This window comes from Macrobrachium rosenbergii, chromosome 17 (genome assembly GCF_040412425.1).
Source record: "Macrobrachium rosenbergii isolate ZJJX-2024 chromosome 17, ASM4041242v1, whole genome shotgun sequence".
In the NCBI taxonomy this organism is placed as follows: Eukaryota; Metazoa; Arthropoda; class Malacostraca; order Decapoda; family Palaemonidae; genus Macrobrachium; species Macrobrachium rosenbergii.
The window spans coordinates 26,058,459-26,079,580 of NC_089757.1; the positions used below are offsets into that span (position 1 = coordinate 26,058,459).

The following is a 21,122-nucleotide window of genomic DNA, read 5'->3' on the forward strand; positions in this document are numbered from 1 at the left end:
AACATAAGCAAGGAAAATGTGTCATTCAAGAATTCTATCACAGTAGCCCATCCTACTGAAACTACCATCATCAAACACAATACATCTAAATAAAAACACAATGACCAGATTACCAGTAATGTAGAACAGTTGTGCATACAGCAAATAAGAATTATGACCAAAAATTGAATAAATTAGACTGTACAGTTGTGTGTGTGTGTGTGTGTGTGTGTGTGTGTGTGTGTGTGTGTGTGTGTGTGTGTGTGTGTGTGTGTGTGTGTGTGAGTTGTGCATACAGCAAATAAGAATTATGACCAAAAATTGAATAAATTATACTGTATAGTCCTGTGTGTGTGTGTGTGTGTGTGTGTGTGTGTGTGTGTGAGAAGTCATTTTCTTATGCTTTTTATTTTTTTATTTCAATTACTTTTCATTTTCATTACTATAACTTTCATTTAAATGAATACTGTATAGATTTCACTTTTAGTACATGTAGGTATAGATTTACTTTTAGTATATGTAGGTAATACAGTACTGTATTACCAACCTGAAAATTCTCTCTCTCTCTCTCTCTCTCTCTCTCTCTCTCTCTCTCTCTCTCTCTCTCTCTCTCTCTCTCTCTCTCTTTTACTCCATTTCAACATACAATCTCTTAGTACCATGGAAATATATGGTCAAACAGAAAAAAACAATTGTGTTCTTAGGAGTTTTTATTAATCTCTATGGGGATCACATACCAAAGATTGTGACGTAAAAGATGTGGTCATGGGCAGTGTGCAGATAGGGGAAGTGCAAAAGATGGAGGGGTTACTGTATTCCTAATATATACAAAAATACAATGGACCATTACAATTTCTCTCCCAACATATTTTTTAACAGTTCCCATACACTGTAATTAAAGGTTTATGAAAACAATGACAGAGATTAAATGATCTAATTACAAGAAATAAAACGATACTCTGCTACATTATTCAATAGTAAAAAAGATTTATAATATTTTAACATCCTTACCTAGCATGTTGATGGTACCCAGAGTGTTAGTTTTTATGGTCTTCACTGGGTTGTACATATAATGTGGTGGTGAAGCAGGACTTGCCAAATGGTAAATCTGATGATGACAAAAAACATCAAATAACACTGATCTAGAATATTAACAATCAGTGTTCAGAGGTTACCTAGCAAAAGATTTTGAGTTATCTAACAAAGAAATAAATTAGCAAGACTTCACATTTTTCCCCATGATAATTTCACATATAAATGCACACACGTCAAGAACATAAGTGTACAGTAAGCCTTATCAAGATAGTACCCAAGGAAATTTTACTTGAACTAAAAATAACAATAAGCCTTCGAATGTGATACACTAGTATTCTGGAAATAAGGGTATCAAACATTCTGCTTAAATTCTTAATTTAATATTTAACATAGCTTAAGTAAAAAGCATGAAGTCCTCACATGAAATACCTTCCCCTCCCTCTTCAAATATAATAAAAATGTTTTATGGAATAAAAATTGGTGACCTAAGTGATAAGTCACAAAATTTCAAAATTTAAAGTCTTGCAAATAAAGGGGAGAGGCAAATACAGCATGTGTCCTTGCTATTAGAAATTACTTTCTTTCCTTAGGTACTGAAGAGAATTTAGAAAAATCAAGGTCAGTACACTTATTGCAGAACCTCCTAATGGATACCATGATCCACACACTTAGGAATTAAGTTCATATGTTATAGTATTTGCTAAAATAAACCAAAATGTTTTTATTTGGCAAAATGCCCATAGCAGTGGTAAATCTTCTTTGTTGTTTGGCTTCCAAGAACGACCTTGATATCTGCTCCATTGAAGGAGTATGCATGCTCAAAATGAAGTTTCTATCAGCTTGAACTCTGACCTTTAAGATGTGACCTTGACCTCACTCTGCACATAGGAAGCATTTATCATACACGTAGTTCAATATTATAGTCTACACCCTAGGTACAACCTTTGCCCATGGATCCCCACTTAAAATGTTGATTCCATCACCCAAAGATGATGCATATGAAGTATGTAATCATCTTAAAAGACTTAAGTATAGAGTGCTTGGATGCTAGACTGAATAATTACTAGATTACACATTTCAACTTCACCTTTTGTCAACATTCTCCCTTTTGACCTGCAGGTGGATAATTGAATCACTATAAGATGAAAGAATGTTATAAAATTACTTCTCAAGATGGTCAAACATAGGTGGGAAATTGCTAATATAATATGACAGGGTTAGGATTCTCTACAATCAATCAGGAAACTATCATGCAAGTTGTGCATGTAACTGCTCTATTAAATAAGTGCAAGAAGAGAAGCTATTTACTGAAGAGGGACAACAGCAAAAGAATTTCACATCTGTACAAGAAGGTCCAAACAAGCTGTCTAGCTTACCCAGTTGTCAATGGTAAGGTTTATGTCAATAATCAAAATTTTCTGGAAGATGACTCTAAAGGAAGATTCCCCAAAGTCTACAAGACCACGACTAGAATGTGAATATTTTGATGGAATATGTAACTGCACTGAAACACAAAAATTACCAAATTCTTTAACCTTTAATCACTACCATCGTGGCTGCCCACTCCACAGTGATTCTCCATGGTAAGATTACTTTTGACATGAACCTAGAACAATTTACTCCCAATGATAATGAAGCACCAAGTAAAAGTCAGAAGCCAAAGGCATAGATTATTTATCAACAATGACAATTCTGGCCCATATCTGGTGTGTCAGCATGTTCAAATGTATTCACCAACTGCAAATTTAGTTGCAGTGGCTGCTTCAATTTTCAGGTCTATTTCATCACCTCTCACATGAAAAATATCTGCCATCTGTGCAAATGCATAGTTGTAAACTCCTCATAGAGCATGTTATCTATGTGGCCAATGGGTCAATTTTCCACATTTTTTATAATTAATTGTTAGTGAAAATATGTTACAGATGATGAGAACAAAAACTTGACAAAAAAATTATTTTTGCATTTACTAAAGATGTTGATATTCTAAACAATTACTGAAACTGGTGCCTCCAATAATTGTTGAAAACTACTGTAGATCATTTTCAGAGTAATTTGGCCAGCACCTCTGTGAAATAAGGACTCCAAATTCTGTCCTCTTTTCATGTGGAAGATTTAAAAATAATATTTTAACATTCTACTGGAAAATAAGACAACAAGCAACTCATCATATACATTAATGATAGCAAGCAGCAATTCCCCTCTTCAACATAATCTGTCAAAGGAAATATTCAAACCCATATTACATTTACACACAAAAATAAGACCTCTTTACTTCACATTCTTACCTGATCAACTTCAATGAAAATGGGATTCACTATATCATGATGAATAAGCTCAAAATTTTCATGCCCTTCCCAGTGTTCAACGTTGCGCTTTCTTCCGGTAAAGAAATTGTCAACAACAATAACTTCATGACCTTCCATCATCAGACGGTCTGTGAGATGTGATCCAACAAATCCAGCACCTCCAGTTATCTATAACAAGTAAAATAGATTGAAAAAAAAAAAAATTACAAGTAAATGAAAGGTTGTTGGATATCTACCTATACATTAATACTTTCAAAGTTATGATGACATATATCAGTATGAAACTTAGAATGCTCTATCATAAGTTACTCTCGAGATGGCAAACAGTGTCACCATTACTAAAAAAATACATCTGTAACAATTGTCACTGTTATAAACAAACACAACACAATGCTGTATTGTAGTACCCATTCCTTATCTGCAGTAGGTAATTGTTCCAGAACCCACCACAGACAATACTGAAGCATACAAAGGCACTATGTTACTTGCTTTCTTTATATTATACATACTGTACTGTAAAATATATGCTACAGGTTAATTAATCAATACACAATACACAGGTTACGTTACTATACAATATTATACAATATGTTGCTCTCTCTTGAAAGGGATTCTGATGTTTTAGCCAAATGCCAATTCTCTTAGAAGTAAGATCAGTTAAAACACACAGTACTATTGTGTTATTAGGTGTACATGCAGGAAAGGACAAAATTTTTTTAAGCTAAATGATATCTTAGCCTACTTTTCAATTCCTTTTCACTGCTATACCCATGATAACTGATGGAGGTTCAATGATTCAGTACAATGCCTAAGATGATTGTGTAGACATTGTGATGATGTGCTAGGTATTAGACTAATGACCCTCCGAATGAAAGTGCAGACGGTCAAGATTATTATATTTTAAAGCTGTAAATGGCAGAGCAAACAAGGATGACAAGAGGTGGTTTTACATAAGGAGCAGACTATGCTAACAGCTGGGATGTGATATGGAGTTGTTGTTTTTGCCTTTTTAGTTCAAGTATAACTTGGAGAGGATTAAGTGCTTCCATCATCATACATGTCACCTTATACTGTGTTCTATCAAGGGATCAGAAGCAATTATCTTCTTTACATTGTTTGTAAATCAAAACATTTTCCATATTCTGACATCTGACAACAAAATCAGATGAGTTGAGGTGCCAGTGCACCGAGACGTCAGGGAATATAACAGAAAACCATAGGCATCAGTTACTGCCAATTTAACCTAAGAACGATAAAAGTAACCATCAAGACAATTACAAAGTTAACTTGTAGTCAAGTCATGAAAGAAAGAACTCTCCCAGCCTAAGCGGAAAAGAAAAACCTGAGGATACAAAGGCAAACTCCTCAAAAATGTGATGCCACATTGGGGAAGAATAAAAAGCAGGCATAGCTCTGGCTCTCTGCAAGAAAATAATAATAAAAACTGAATACAAAAATGAGAGTGAGCAGTGAGAATGAAATGAATATTGAAAAGTGGCAATAAAATGGTAAAAAAGCAAAAAGTGCAGTCCTGGGATGGGGACCAGGTGATGACGTTCAATTTATGGAACTGCACAGAAAAATGAAGATTGAGGCTGTCACAATAGGATTTGAGCAAGCACAGTTGGGGTGGGGCCTCAATCTCGAAGAGTACAAATTGGTGCAACTAGGATTCTGTTGTAAGGTACACGTGATTATTAGGGTTGACATGAGTAAACATTGTTACAGTACACTAGTGTAAGATAACTGTGCCAGTAATTGTTCTCTTATGAAATGTTTGATACGAAGATGATTCGAGTTTACTTCTCTTAAAATTACCTAACATACTGTATAGTACTAATTTAGTAAGAGGTTAATAAAAATGTTTTTCCCCAAACTTTGTGTTGGGCATTTTGTCAAGAAATTTTTACAGCACAATGTAACCACAGATTTCAACAAAAATGAAGTTTTCATAATAAAACTAATATTGTAATACTTACTTGAACACCTGAATTAGCCCTTAATCCCACTAGCCCGAACAACTCTCAACTACCCATCCCACTATAGTGGGAATTTTAACAGCCAGCGTTACCAATGCTGCAGGTAAAATCTTGTCACTTGAGCTACCATAACAAACGGTTGGCAACGCTGACACAGGTGTGCGCCCGACACGCCCATTTTCGTTAATTGCTTTATTCAAGGTCAAAATTGATGTGGGGAAGGAGGGTGGAATCATTCAGGTGTTCAGGTAAGTATTACAATATTAGTTTTATTATGAAAACTTCATATTGCAATACACTCCCTGAACACCTGAATTAGCTCGATTAACAACATTTAGAGGAGGAGGATCAATTCTATTGCACGCCCCTTTGACAAATCCCAGAGATGGTAGCTCACCAATCTGCTCTGCATAAGATATCCATTTAGCCAAACACTCACCATATCAATCAATGGTTTCAGTGAAGAGACCTGTTGAGAGTACTTTGATCGAGTCAGGTCAGTACTGCCAGGATACCTATCTAGTTAAACACTCACCTTATCAATCGTTGCTTTTGGTGATGAGACATGATGGAAAGTACTTTCATTGCCCGTCAGGTCCGTACTTTCATTGCCCGTCAGGTCCGTACTGTCTCAGTCCGTCGACCTCCCATGTGGTTCTTCAGAACCTCTCATGTATGGAGGAGTACGGTGACCTCCCATGTGGCTATTCATAGCCTCTCATGTATGGAGGGAAATGAAGTAGTGTGCCGAGCCGCTGATCCTCCGGATAAGGTCCGACGATCGACGAAAAAAAAGTATCTCGGTACCCGATTTAAATAGCCTAGCCTACTAGAGTACCCCTTGGACTCTCGAGGGACTCTATCAAAGACTAAGATACTTAAAACGTACTAAACCTAAGTTCTTGTGATTATATTATCACTGTTGCCTAAGAATTCTAAAGACTAAAAGGAATTCCTCTATCTGGTTAACCTAAGAATCTCATCACTATGCGAATACCGCATCAGCTAAATAAACGCCCCTAGAAAATAGACTTCGCCGCTAACAGAATAATCCTCCGCACTAAGTGAATACCACCTCAGCTAAATGAATGCACCTAAGATAATAGACTTCGCCACTACACGTGCAAAATAGTGCGACATCTCATGATCTCAGAGTCATTGGTGTTGCTACTGTTGTTACTGCTACAACTATAAACTGAAGTTTGATGTTCGACATGCGTTCTCACATTCAAATGGTTTGTGCCCACAAAGTCAGGCTCAAACAGACTTTCTTCAAACCGTTCGACAATGTGTTCGACAATCAAATACCCCATTCACACGTTCGGACATCACTTCAAACACAGGTCTGCGAACGCGTTCGGCGAACCGTTTGACCGTAAACCCCCTTAAGAGAATAACCCTCCGAACCTACGCGTTAATACCCCCTCCGCTAAATGAACGCACCCTACATAATGGACTTCGCCACTAAACACTGTGAGGCGAATTGAACATCACTAAGTAAAATGAGTAAACACTGAGACGGATTTTCAAGTAGTTGCCTCCAGAATAGACGGCAGTAAATAATTCCTGGGAAAAGGAAGATGAATTGGACATACTCCGAATACTGTGCGGTCGGGAAAATAGAGCTGAAGGCGACGAAGAAGCCCTCCGAAAGTAACTAATCACATTCTCTGACGGTGGACGGGAAGGATTCGAGGAGACACAAGTGTGTGCGGAAGCGGAAGGAGTTTCACAACCCTTGATAAATAGACTTTAATGCTCCCCAGGGACATAAAGGTATCTCCACTGGATCACCAGTAATGAACACTTGCAAATAAAGAACTTTAAACGAACGAGGCAGAGTTTTAACCTCAGACTCTTTCGTCGCCGCAAATTCCGGAAGACAGACAAATATGTTATCATTCTCGCTCAGGAACCCAACCTAGAAACTGCCTGAAGCTCACCCAACCCTTTAGCTGAAGCTAAAGCCGTATGAAAAGGCAACTTCTCAGTGTCTTAATGTTATAGTTTCAATAGGTTAAAAGGCAGGGGAAAGCAAGATAAATACTGAAATACCCTGTACTTCCAATGAGTCCCAATAAGGGCGCCCGAGTCGGCAAAAACAGGACATTCAATCTTACAAGGACTAAATCAACGACTATCCTACTACCTGGAACTTCAGGAATGTGGAAACAAAATATACCGCTAATCGTTGAGCAGTAGTCAGCAATGGCCGAATGTGAAACTCTTGATTTTCCGGAGGAATAAAGGAAAATCCGCTATTTTGGCTATGGAACGTCAAGAGATGGAATGACCTTCCTTACGACCCTAACTTCTATAACATTTCTAGCTGAACCTGGTAAGGCTTACGGGTTGACTTAATCTAAAAGAAAACTATTTAGGCACAGTTTTAGGGAGTCCGGACTGTTTAGCGGCTCTCTCTACAGTTGCCTTGCAACTAGGTCCAGCACGCGAGGGTTTGGAAAATAATAGACAGAATGCGGTCGTTTGAGTAGTTTCGCATTGGTAAGGACAACGGAACTTCCGAGAGAGCTCTAGGAGTTCCAGAAACCAAGCTTGTTATGGCGAGCTATTAGAGTCCAGGTCGTCTTGACACTCTCCCGTGATTTCCCTATTACTTGATTAATGAGACCGGATGGAGGAAAGGCGTACACTTGCAAGTGATTCCAACTTATAAAGTCACCTTGGTGACTATTGAAATGGGGATACCATTAGAGAAATAATCCGGAAGACGATGGTTTAATCATGTCGCGAATAAGTCAACAGTTGCTGGCCACTTCCGGAGAATCTGACTATTACTTCCAGAGTCAAAGTCCACTCTCCCTCCCAATACCTGAATGAGAGCGACCTAGCGAATCTGCCCGTACTTTGAGACTCCAGATATAAATTGGGGAAGAAGAGACACTTTCGTTCTTTGCACCCTCTCAGGACTATGTGCTATAGTATAGTATTGAGTTCTGTGAGCCTGTTCCCCTCCAAGTTCTTCAGATACGACACGGCAATTACGCTGTCGCTAAACATAGCCACTACTCTGTAGCGCACTAAGACTGAGAACAAGTGAGGGCTTCCTTTACAGCATTGACTTTCCCAAAGATTTATTGACTACTCTCATTCCGAGGCCTGGATTCCTCCAAGGTTGATTCTCAACCTTGATCTGAGGCACCTGTGTACAGATGAACGTCAGGAAGAGGGGAGTCGATAGACCTTTCCCCTGTCAGATGCATTTCTGACTACCACAAACGATCCAACAGGCAAGAATCGCTCCCGACTATAACAGCGTTCTCGTTGTGGAAGTCCCAGCGATTCCTGAGACATACCTGAAGAGAGAGCGCATTCGGACACGAGACCCTGGAATTAAAAGAGAGAGAGAGAGACATTCTCCCTAAGAAGCTTCTCCAAGCTAGTAATGGCCGTTCCCTGTTGGACGGGAACCCTTCAATCTGTGAAGGACCAATTGGACTCTCTCTAGGGTTGTGAAAACCCTCAGAGGAAGAGAGAGAATCCGCTTACCTGAATATGTTAAGAATTCCATAGAATTCCCTCGCTCTTACTAGCTCCTCTGGAGAGGAGGCCAGTTAAACGATCGTCTAAATACTTCAACACTCTGGATCGTCTAGATACTTCAACACTGTATCCTCGACGATGCATAATTGCCGACACCGGAGACATGAGTTAGAAGAAACCATGTTCGTCATACTGGCTACGTCATCATCCTTGAACAAGAATTAGCTAAGGCTAATGGTGTTCTAAGCAATCCCTCTTATGAACGTCCGAATACTGAGGGGGAAGATGACCAAGATAGAAATTTCGACTTTCCTGCTCCAAACGTCGTAGACAAAGCCAAAGCTTTCGCCTGGTGAGCCAAACCCCTCAAGATAAATTTATTAGGCTGCCAACAGCCACGGATCCGGGGACATAGCCGTCACTCTTTAGAACCCAAATTATAATAACTTGAACAAAAGATCCGAAAGAATGCGCAAGAGCCTCAGTCTGATTGCGCGAACACATACCCCCAAGCACCTGCTTCCTAAGAGAAGTCCCTACGAGCTGAAACGACGCCGGAGACAAACAGGAATGCCTCAACCGATTCGTTGAGGGGCAACCTGACACCTGCCAAAGGATTACCTCGAACTGCATAAATCGTCCTACTCGGAGAGAGAAGAGAAGAGTGCTGTCTATTAGAAACAACTACCGATGCTAAGCGAACATCCCCTTCTTCCAAAGCCTAGCTAACCCGATCGAACCAAATCAGCCAACACCAAAATGAGGCAGGAGCTGGTTTAGTGTCATAAAAACCTCAAAATCAGGAGGTCCAGAGCTCTTGCTTGAGGGTACGATGAAGTAACATACTCAAGCCCGTGTCCGTAATCGTACTGCTGGCAAGAGGACATTCTAAGTCCGCCAGAATCTCCTGCACCTACGGATAAGAATCCTGTTCCGCAAGTCCGAACGGTCTAAGACCGACAAAGGAGGCGGCACTGGACGAAGCCCCGGACAACGATGAAGAGTCCGCAATCGGACCAGCCTAACCAGAATGCTGTGCACCTGCACCTCATCGGGTACCCGGAGCTGAATCCGCAGGAAAGACCGGAGCAGAAGAAGAAAGGGCGGAAGAGGAGACTGAAAAGGGGGTAACATAATGTGGGAGCAGGAGATTAAGCGACAGATAATGAAGAAAACTTAGAACAAAAAAAGGAAAGAAGGTACACCGAATCTGGCCCCCCTCAATAATCCTGAAAACATATCCGACATGAATTCTGGACACTACAGTGTCACATCCTCTCTAATGTTAGAGAAAACATTCGAGCAAAAATATAACCTCTAGCCAAAGGTCTATACCCGTCGAAAAAAAAACAGTAGGAAGTGAGTTAGAAGTGAAAGCAGAAGGATTCTGCCCCACCGTAACTGAAACATTGACTTGAGACTGAGCCAGATCGAAAGAAGAAATAGAGAAACTCTTGTCAGAGCACAAAAATCACTCGAACCCGAAACCAGAACCCGTTCAGAGAACGACACTGCACCGTTAAAACCTTCTCCTCACTACCAAACCCAAACCTATCCTCTTTTATCACACCTAGATCTTGATCCTAACATTATCAACATTAAATTTATCAATATTACAAGGGGGTTGGGGGAATCCTTCACTGCCTGCTCGCGCCGAGGGGCCGGCAGACCTACCCACTCAGAGGCTTGTTTCTGCCATTACCCTCAGCACCCGTTAGGCTGGTTCTGGAACAGGCAGGGAGCTGAAAAGGAAGAAGAATTAGACATCCTAATACTACTATTATCCCTATCTGAGAAATGTTGAAGAAGACTAGCTATTGAATTTTCCTTACTAATTGCAATCCTATCCTCTATCTGTTTGACTACCACTGAACTCACTAAATCCATCAACTGATCTGTAGCAGAAGTCTGAGACACTTGAGGCAACGAGAATCTGACCGACGCTCTGCCGCCGTTATTAGCCCAAAGACTTGGCGATGACGACGAATGTAATCATCCCTCTCTTGTGCCTTCCAATGGGAACATTCATCGCAATGAGCCTGGACATCACAATTAACCTTCCTCCATACCTGACGGAATGTCTATCGTGTCTCAAGGTACTCATCCGTCTTTGCAGGAAGAAGCGATGAGCGCCAGAGTCCGCCGTCGTAGGCAGTCGAGGCCGACGTCGAAGCTGATGGCACGGTAGAGAAGGTGAAAAGTCCGTGACGCACAATCGGGCCGGGAACCAGTGAGTCCAAATCCAAAAGACGTTCCACGTCGAAGATATCCAGAAAACCCAGGAGAAAAACAGTTAAATCCAATCCAGGTCTTCACCACAAGTCCAAAATACAAAGAGAAGTCGGGCAATAGGATTAAAACCTTGCGCTGCAGAAGGAAACAACCTTCCAGCAGCGCGAACAAAAGCAATTGACGAAAATGGGCGCAGGTCGGCGCACACCTGTGTCCACGTTGCCAACCGTTTGTTATGGTAGTTCAAGTGACAAGATTTTACCTGCAGCGCTGGTAACGCTGGCTGTTAAAATTCCCACTATAGTGGGATGGGTAGTTGAGAGTTGTTCGGGCTAGTGGGATTAAGGGCTAATTCAGGTGTTCAGGGAGTGTATTGCAATTTTTAAATTGTTAAACACTATAAACTTTCCCACATCACTCCCTGCCAAAAAATGGGAGATTGGGAGTCTTGTATAGCTTCAAAATACAGAACCATAATTAAATGTATCTGCAAATCTTAAACAGCTAATTCCCCCTCAATTCCCTTACAGTTTTATGATCAAATAAAAGATGATTACAACTTACATAACTGCAGCAATATATACATAATGCACGGTACACTGATCAAGGAAATCCAGTTCATGATAAGAGGATTGCCATTTCAGGTCCACTACAATATGTAAACTATACATGTAACTCATAAGAATGAAGGGCACAGGAATAAAATGCATTATCTAGCATCAGTGATAAAACTACTATGAGCAGAACTGAACAAGTAATGTTAAATTCTTCCTCTATTTCAATACAATGAAATGGTTCATAAAACCTTTTAAAAGTAGGATATAATTATATGATGGCTTGGTCAATGAAAAAGAATAAAGATCAAACTAAATTAACACTCAAATATCCAATAAATATTCCAGTGCTAAACTTACCAAAATCCTTTTTCTATCTTTGTATGTTAAAAACTTCACTTCAGGATATTTCTTTGGAATACGGAACTCAATTTCCCGTAGTCTTTCTTCCAGCTCTTTAATTCTAGATGCTGCTTCAACCAAGTTAGTAATTCCATGTTTAGCCAACGTTTGCTGTTGAGCATCATTATCATCATCATGTTGGTGGGAGGACTGACGCTGAGATTCTGTGTAGTCAATCTGGTTGGCTTTTCTATGAATATCATCTGAAGTCTTCGATGACACCAAACTCCAGCTGAATATCACTACAAGGAAAATTTCTTTATATTACTAGTTTTCCTCAAAAAAAAAGTAAATTAATCAAGTAGACTGACAGTTTTTTATATCTCTGTGCTCCTAGATGATTTTTACTTGTAAATCAATTCAACTGCTTAAAGCTGTATATCACATACAACAGTGCCCCAAAACATTAAATGGTATGGAAGTCTCATTATTTTTAGAATCAAATGATATCATCACCATTAAATACTGTACTGTCATACCTACAAATATCAGTTACTTAATCCAATTGAAAATCTAACTTTAAAGTCTTTTTCAAAATTAACATCTTAAAATAACTGACCTGTTTGCCAAAATCTGGAAATAATAGACTCATTTGCCTCCTCTCAAGAAAAGATTAATCTTCACTCTAATGAATAAATTAAATACACAGCTATAATTTAGTTAATATATTCCCTCTTATCTTTAGAGAAAGGGTTAGTTTTGAGCTATACAATATTCATTAAAGTTCTTCAAAGTTACAGACACAAGCTGGGAGCTTCTCCATTCATGTAAAAAAAAAAATAAAACAAGTAACAGTTTACCACTTATGTATTGCTTTAACATTGTAGATGTGGTTTCAGCAAGACAGTAAAAAGATTAATGAATACATTTAAAATGAGTATGTGGGTCACACTGAATTACTAATGGCAAAACATATGGCAATAGCCACTGTCCGGGTGTCAATTGATCATCAACTTTATGCAGACTGCTAACAGCTCAACCCCACTGAAACATCCAATTGATGCAATGTCAAACTACTTTAATGTCAAACTACTTTATTGCAAACAGGGTATCCTGAGGGCTTAGTTTTCAGTGGTCCAAAACAGTGACAATACTGGAGAGTCTGAGGTTGAGGATGTGCTGCATCTCAAGGAAGCACAAGTGATTTATGAAGGGTGCTGTCAATGATATCCATGATGAAGACAAAGGCTCCCAGATTGGAGCAAAATTATGCACTTCATAGTGCCTTCTAACAAGAAATCCCAAGAATGTGGAATGATAATTTATTAAAAAATACGTTCCAATGTAGGTGCTGTACATGCACTGAACTTTTTTTTCGAGGTTATCATGCATGGTAGGGGTGAGGTTATTCCTTTGAGAGGACCTGACACCCTCCTACAATTGTAGTAAATTACGAATTTACTTGCTATGTTGAAGTTAAAAGGTGTGACATGCCCAGTTATAAATGTCCCATAGAACATCACTAACAGCAATCCTAGTTACCACCACTTGAGCTTCTTCAAGCAACTGCACTTAAGTTCAAACTCTCTATCAATGTAAACCAAGATATAATGCTATTCCTTTCCAAATTGAAAACCTGCCCATCAGGATACAAAGACTATCCAGCCTACCCTAGCAGGTTAGCCTGATTGCAGCAACTGACTAAGTGCCATCACGTCAGCCAAACAAAGGTATACTATCAACTAGTCGACATTAAGCACAATAACAATGAAAGCCAAGATAATGAACACCTTATGGTCTGCCATAGAAGCACAGAAGTGTACTTCATACCCCAACTTTAGCCTAGTTCCTTCCCACCTTCCACTGTCACATTATAACAATGTCCTACTGAGGTACAATAAAACATAACTAGTCTCATAACAAAACAAAACTATCCCTGTAACCATACAGCTATGAGTCTGTGGAGTCACTTGCATGCACTAAAGATGTCAATTACTTTAAGATCCACAACAGATGTTTACCAACAAAAGTGAGCTATCTTTTGTGGTTTTTGTGAGAGAGGTATCTCTAGCAGTAGCCACTCTTCAAACTGCAGAGTTCCCAATCTACCTCTGCCAAGACAAGCTCTTCTCTGCTTCAGTGGTAAAGGGCTACTGCTCAGTCTTTTCCAACACCTTCTGGCTTAGGGCTTGCACCTCTTTATCTTGGTATAGGTTTCCACGCTCTCAAGGGGCAGTGGAACATCTCACCTTCCCCACAAACTCAGGCCTCCATAATGGGATGTAACTCTTGCCCTCTATAGACCCACCCTGGTGCAGTACAAGCTCCTGAAGGAGTCTAATATTATCTGTAAGGCTTTGAAATTTCTTATTACTGGCAAGACAGGGGACAGTCACCATTCCTGCCACTTCCTTTAAATATATGACATAACTGGTCCTTTCATGCTGGTGGTGGACACTTAGATACATGATCACATGTCTACTTTCACTTCCCTGTCCACTGCCTCATCACCACAAATCCCCAAATGAGAGGGAACCCCGCAGAAATTAAGAGTTTTGTGTAAACAAGAAATGTGACAAGAGTCAGTCTAGAGGTTATTAGACTAAAGAGTGACTGTTGAAAACTCTCAGACAATCTAATGCACTTCTGAGACCATATGGGATGAAGCATTTTCCTTATCTATTTACAATTATTAATTGTAAAGCCTTAATTAATGCTGTCAACCCTGCAGTAAATATGGAGGCACATTTGGGTAATTTTGCTACATATGATTCATCCTTGTGGATTACGGCACATCCAATACCATTTTCTGACTTTGAACCTTCTATAAATACCTTATCTGCCTGGATCCTTTGCCTATCAAGAGATATCACCAGTTTGCTCATTTCATCTAATTTGAAAATCCTCAGATCTTGGCCCACTAAATCTCTGGGTCGCCAACTTCTTTTAAAACATCACAGGAAGGGATACAGTACTGGGGCACATTTAATTCTTTGCAAATACGGCAGACCCAACTCCTACCTTCACAAATCAATCAGTACTTCATTAGTATCAGCAGAAATTCCTAAACAAGAGATTCTAAACTCATCAGACAAGACAGGGGTAGGAGGTGTCAAGCCACAAGCATATGGTGAGGTCTAATCTTATTAAAGTGTAAAAGCTTTCCTATATACAGTACAGTCACCAAGCTACTTACGAACATTCAAAGAAATGAACAGACAGGGTCTCAAGTTAAAATCGTGTTTAGAGTGCTCCCTTTTGCCACCCATAAGTTCAGATTTTGCTCTGCACGCCTATTCTGCTGGTATGAATTTTTGCAAAGAATACAAGAACATGAGGAAGAAGAACCTGTTCTTAACCCGTTTTCTGATCATCCCGAGTATTCTCATGATTGACCAACATGTATTATTCTTACAATCATGAGAATACTTGCAAAATATTCCTACTTATTTCTATCTTCCCGATTTAACTTGTTATTTGATGAATTCCCATTTCCTATATTTCCTCTCTCCAGAAGAAACATTTAGCATGTATTTTTGTCAACAGATGGAGGTGCACATCGTTACTTTGTGGTGCAGACGCTGCTCCTGTGAAATTCTCTTCAAGTTCATAACTCTCAAAGCATGGAAAAAATACTCAATTTTGAATGTTGCATGAATCAAAACTTTTTCTTCTTCTTTTTACCCTTCTAACATCTAAAGTAATTCTGTATAATACTGCACAATTTAAAAATACAGTGAATAGTATAACCTATGATTCCCGCGTTAACTCAGGAATTTAAACGTCAACAAAACTTATGCACTACATACTGTATTAGAAACCAACTAACAGACAATTCAAGGTACAAGTGGCTGTCCCGAACGTAACTCGTTCATAAGTTGGGTGGTGACTGTATAGTTTTAATTTAGCAAAGTATCTTTCAATTACAGCACAGTGTGTGTAAACTTGCATAACTACCACACCCAAATTTAATATGTAGTACAGTATTCACTATGGCTATCCCACTGAAGCAGACAGCTGTCCAATACATCTCTGGGAAGCTACATAGCCTAACCAGCTCACTTACGTCATTTGGTTAAGAATGATTAAATTTCAAGCAACATTTAGAAAAGCTAAGCTGTAAGACCTAATAGTTACAGACCCTATGACAGATTACAAAATACCTGTAATGGCTTAGCCTACATTCTGAATGACAGCCTTGGCTAGCATCTACTCAAGTTAGCCTACATTGCACACAAACAGCACACAGCTGTAAATCAACTTTGCCCTTACATAACATTTAGGCTATAAGGACAAGAAGTAAAAATTGCATACTACTACCATGGCCCTATAGTTTACGAGCAAAATAGGAGCCATGTTTAGTACCAGCCCCCTCAGAGATAAATGTAAAAACAAAAGACACAGACATAAATAAAACACTTCCACAAAAACATAAAAAATAAAGAAGATAAATAGCCTGCCTATCTCAGACGGGGACTGACGAGAATCAGGTTGCAGTAGTAGTCTGCAATTTTGACAAAAAGTATAAGGAGGCACTTAGAGTCTGTGACTTCACACGGGTAGTATACGCACAGCAGGGAGACAGGGTGAGGCACTGGTAATTTCACCTTCTAAATTTTGTCCCGCCATTCTGCATCTGATAGTCAGTGTTACTTGGGGGAACCACAAGGAGGGTGAAACACCCCCCAGCCAGGTCAGGGAAGATGTCCTAAGTTAGGTCAGGAAGACCATTTCTGGTTAGGTCAGGGCACGACATTCTATTATAACTTAGGTTACTTGGGGGGGGGGTCCAGCGGAGGCGAAGCCCCCTCGACCAGGTCACAGCACCCTAAGTTAGGTTAGGTATGTAAGGCATGGTTAGGTTAGGATACAACATTTTAGGAAAGGTTAGGTTGGGCCCATTTTCACATCAGATTTCCCTAGCCTAACCCTGTCTCCCTACTCTACATCCACTCCCTTTACACGAACTCGGCCTTTATCCAATACACAACCTAACCTATGCTACTTACCTAGGCTAGCCTGGAACAGGCCAAAGCACAAATCTCACTTTGGCCTGGCCTAATCCTAAGGGTGTAGCACGACAGGCCTAGGTAAAATGTGACTTACAATGGACAAAAATAAAAAAAAATATAAATGACGGAACTTAGATTAGGCTACTAGAGTACGGGTACCCGAGACCATTCCTGGGTTAAATCAGTAACGACTTAATGTCAGAGGTACAATGACTGACAAAGTCAATAAAAAGCATACAACAGTCCAGAACAGTCCAAGAAAATAATCAAATGCCATGACCAAGGTGGGCCTACCTGCTAATGCAAACGCAAGAAGGGTGACAGACGAAAACCACCTCCTCATCGTCTTCAGTTTCACCATCGATTCCCTCAAGGTCCTCTTCCCTTCGGACTCCCAAATAATATTTTTAATAATAATAATGTGCTGGTGACGTGTTCTCTTCACCTCTATCTAAAAAAATCCTCTCGCACCTGTAAAAGCGTTGGGCACCACCAGCAGTCAGGGGAATAATAACTCGATTTTACCTGTGTGACGTAGGGGAGCGAGCGAGCGAGCGAGCGAGAGAGAGAGAGAAAGAGAGAGAGAAAGTTCGATGTTTGTTGTTGTTTCGCGGACCACTCACTCACTCAGATCTCGCGAACGGAATGAGGAAGAAGTTGGTTGTGTTCTCTTTACATGAGTTCCGGGACAAGTAAAAAATTGTTTCTCGATTTATTTTTCCTCCTTGATAGGTATAAGATTTCATATTCTAATCCAATATACCAACAATTTACTTCATCTGGTATCACGAGGACTGGGCTCCGGCCTCTGATGTCAAAGAGGTTTACGTTTGTCCACTTGTGCTGAAAGCATACAAGCGGATGCACGAGCTACTGTAAATATATAAACAGACTGATATATAGCAATCGTATGCAGAATAATATATTAATAACAGATATTCACTATTGTGCAGAATAACAGATTAGCAAGTGTTCACATAGCTTCTTAAAAATCAGTTATTAGATGATAGAGGTGTGAAATATCTTTTTTTTTTAAGATACAGTGGTAAATGATGATAGCAAAGAGAAATTCCCAAAAATGGTGAATGGAGTTAGAAGTGTGTAAGAGATGTGGAAGTGAAGTCAACAGGCATCATTGTCAACGAATGTAAAGTTATGATGGTATAAAGCTATAATAGATCCCAGTAAAAGCTAGAATAGAATATAAAATACTACTTACAGTCTTTAAAGCACTAAAATATGATGAACCAACATATCTGAGAAACTGCTTAAGCTTCTTTACACCCGAACTGAATATTGTAATCACACATGCAAGTGAAGCATATGGGCTATTTAAACCTAGACCAAATTGTAAGTCAGGCGAGAGAGCAATTGAACACTGCGCACCAAGACTATACAACAACATACCGCCTGAAGTGAAGAGCATATAAGAAGAAAGCAAATTTAAAAAGGAACAAAAGACTCTCCTATTCTGCAGGAGCTACGATACTGACGAGAAAACACTGAAAGACAATTATAAAATATAAGAAGCACCTTATTTTGAAAACGTATATGGGCCGCCAGAGAGGGAATTATCCCTGTGAAGGCTGTACGTAAAACTAAACAAAGTGAAACAAAGTGAAGTGATGGATGATGACGTGCATTTTATGTTACAATAAAAGAAGAAACTGACCGTATTTATTATACACAGGAAGAACCTCGTAGATGACCGGCAAGAGAGGAGGTAAATCATGACATGCCCTTGGGAAAACAATTTCTTGAGTAAATCATAGTCACAACGTCCCTATAATTATGAAGCTATTGTTGATCCATTACTTCATTAGAGAAGTTGGAGTGTGGATACTGAATGAGAAAAAAAAGAGAGTTTGAAGTTCTCGGAATTTATCCTCACGTATGTCGTTAATACGTAAGAATGAAAGGATGAGAAACACAAGAAAGCTGCACTAAACTCGTTAATATGGGGAAAAATACGGACCAATGTTTCGACATAGTCTTTTAACACAAGGAAATAGAAGCTAAAACGCTTGTGAAATGTGTTTAACTGAGAAGCCGTTAAATGAAGATGGCGGAGACATATGCCTAGCTGAAAAAGGACATGAGTGTTGGTTTAAACGGAAGTCATAAAACTCAGGAAGTAAGAGTGAATGCAAGATGAAGGTTACCAATTTGGTATATCATATATAGAGGGACTAACATAAAGTGATCAGACTACTGCAAATATGCCTGTTTGTATGATCTACATACACACACACACACACACACACACAGTCGAAGGCTAAAGTGCTATGGTTCTCAGGTTCCTATAACAAAACAAGAGGGACGCCTGAAAGAAAGGCGTCTGGCATTTAAATTAAATTCCAGAACCATTATATTCCTGACTTCATCTTCGAGACTTCTCACAGTGTCTAAAGTCGCTTGATATCTAATTCCAAAAGCCTTTATTTCACTGAAAAAATTTTTCTTGACCCCTGTCCTGCCTGCCCCCGCCCCACTGGCTAGCGTATTATTTGTCATATATATATATATATATATATATATATATATATATATATATATATATATATATTATGTGTTGCCTCACATAACAAAATTCAAAGTCCTTTTTCAGTAATCATTCAGATACTACAAGAAATTGCCTCGTACGAGACTTGATTTGCCGGAAACAGATGAAAAGCAAAGGGCTAAAAAGACGCTGCAAGGAACTTAAATTTTTGTATTGTCTACAGGGCGTTACGCGTGGCATACAGTAAGCGGAACCCGCCCACTAAGAGGCTGATCCCACCAAAACAGCAGACATTTAATCGCTCTTTTAAACACTTTTTAATTCCTCGTTAGCGTGGCCTTTGCAATCACTGATTTGATTGTTTCGTATATCATGATCATATTACTCTGATCACTTGTAAAACCATGAAATTCTGACAAAAGGATCAGATTATTTGCACACTTGTCGGAGATGAGTGAAATGAATAAGATTGGTGTACAATTGTAGTGTCTCACAACAAAGTCCATTAATGAGGGCTTGTTATGAAATGAAACCCTCAGAACAACGAAAGTGATTTCACTCCACAAAGCATTCGGCCGATACACCTGCACTACTTCGCCATTACTGAATCATCGTCTGAGCAACTTCAAAGAATATTGCGCTGGAAATTATGAGAGGCTCAAGTACTAACTAAAAGCCTTTTCTAGTATCTTAAATTTTGTGACATTATCAATAATAATAATAATAATAATAATAATAATAATAATAATAATAATAATAATAATAAGTATTGGCTGATTTACGTCAAGGATCTCATATTTTAAACTGACTAATTCTGAAGGATGTTATCAGCTTCGAAAACCATTCACATTAAGTCATTTGTTAAGTGAACGGGGTAGTGGATGCAACGTGGCCAGCTAGTTTTCCTCGACCCACACACTTGTAATTTCGATATAAATACATTTTTAGTTCTAAACCTCTAGCGCAAGTGTTTATTGTAAAAAAAAAAAGAATAATAATTCTTCCTGCTTACGTATGTGGAGGTTCGTATTGCATCTGTATGTATATAGTCCTGTTTGTATCATGCATTTCGTTTATTTTTCATTTGTTACTTGACGTAAAGTTCTAAAGTCACAGATTTTTCCCCTAAAGACTTATTTATTCGATTCTTTATTCATTTACCGCCGCCGCCGCCGCCGCCTTGGCAGGGTTTTTTTCAGTCGTTTGACAAAATATACATCTTTTCCTCCTCGCCCTGCCACGACCACGACACCCTGCTCTCAGTCACCAGTAAGGTAGATGCACCCGCATTTTCTAGTTTTCCTCTTACAGAAGGAGAAAGAGACAATCTCTTCTGGCAATGTCTGCATAACTGCTATATGATGATGATGATGATGATGTTAAAATCAATTGAGTATATAGAATTTAGGCCAAAGGCCAAGCACTGGGACCTATGGGGTCATTCAGCGCTGAAATGGATATCGACAGTAAAAGGTTTGAAAGGTGTAACAGGAGGAAAACCTCGCAGTTGCACTATGAATCAATTGTTATTAGAGGGTGGAAAGTAAGATTAAGAAAGAGAATATGAAAGGAGATACAGTAAAGGGAACGAAAGGGGTTGCAGCTAGGGGCCGAAGGCAAATGCTGCAAAGAATCTTGGAGCCCAGAAAAACTGCATGAGGTGCGCTGACGGTACT

General features: G+C 39.3%; 1 protein-coding gene across 1 annotated transcript in view; it reads right to left on the minus strand.

Moving 5' to 3' along the window:
- The window catches only part of Uxs (UDP-xylose synthase), a 32,534-nt gene extending 14,761 nt beyond the window's left edge, over positions 1 to 17,773 (minus strand). Inside the window, exons 1-4 of the mRNA XM_067119708.1 lie at positions 17,238 to 17,773; positions 11,950 to 12,233; positions 3,300 to 3,488; positions 991 to 1,087 (exon numbers count right to left, since the gene is read on the minus strand). Of these exons, the coding sequence (XP_066975809.1) occupies positions 991 to 1,087; positions 3,300 to 3,488; positions 11,950 to 12,233; positions 17,238 to 17,304 (637 nt within the window). The 5' untranslated portion in view covers positions 17,305 to 17,773. The remainder of the gene's footprint in view (positions 1 to 990; positions 1,088 to 3,299; positions 3,489 to 11,949; positions 12,234 to 17,237) is intronic.
- Positions 17,774 to 21,122: the final 3,349 nt, after the last annotated feature.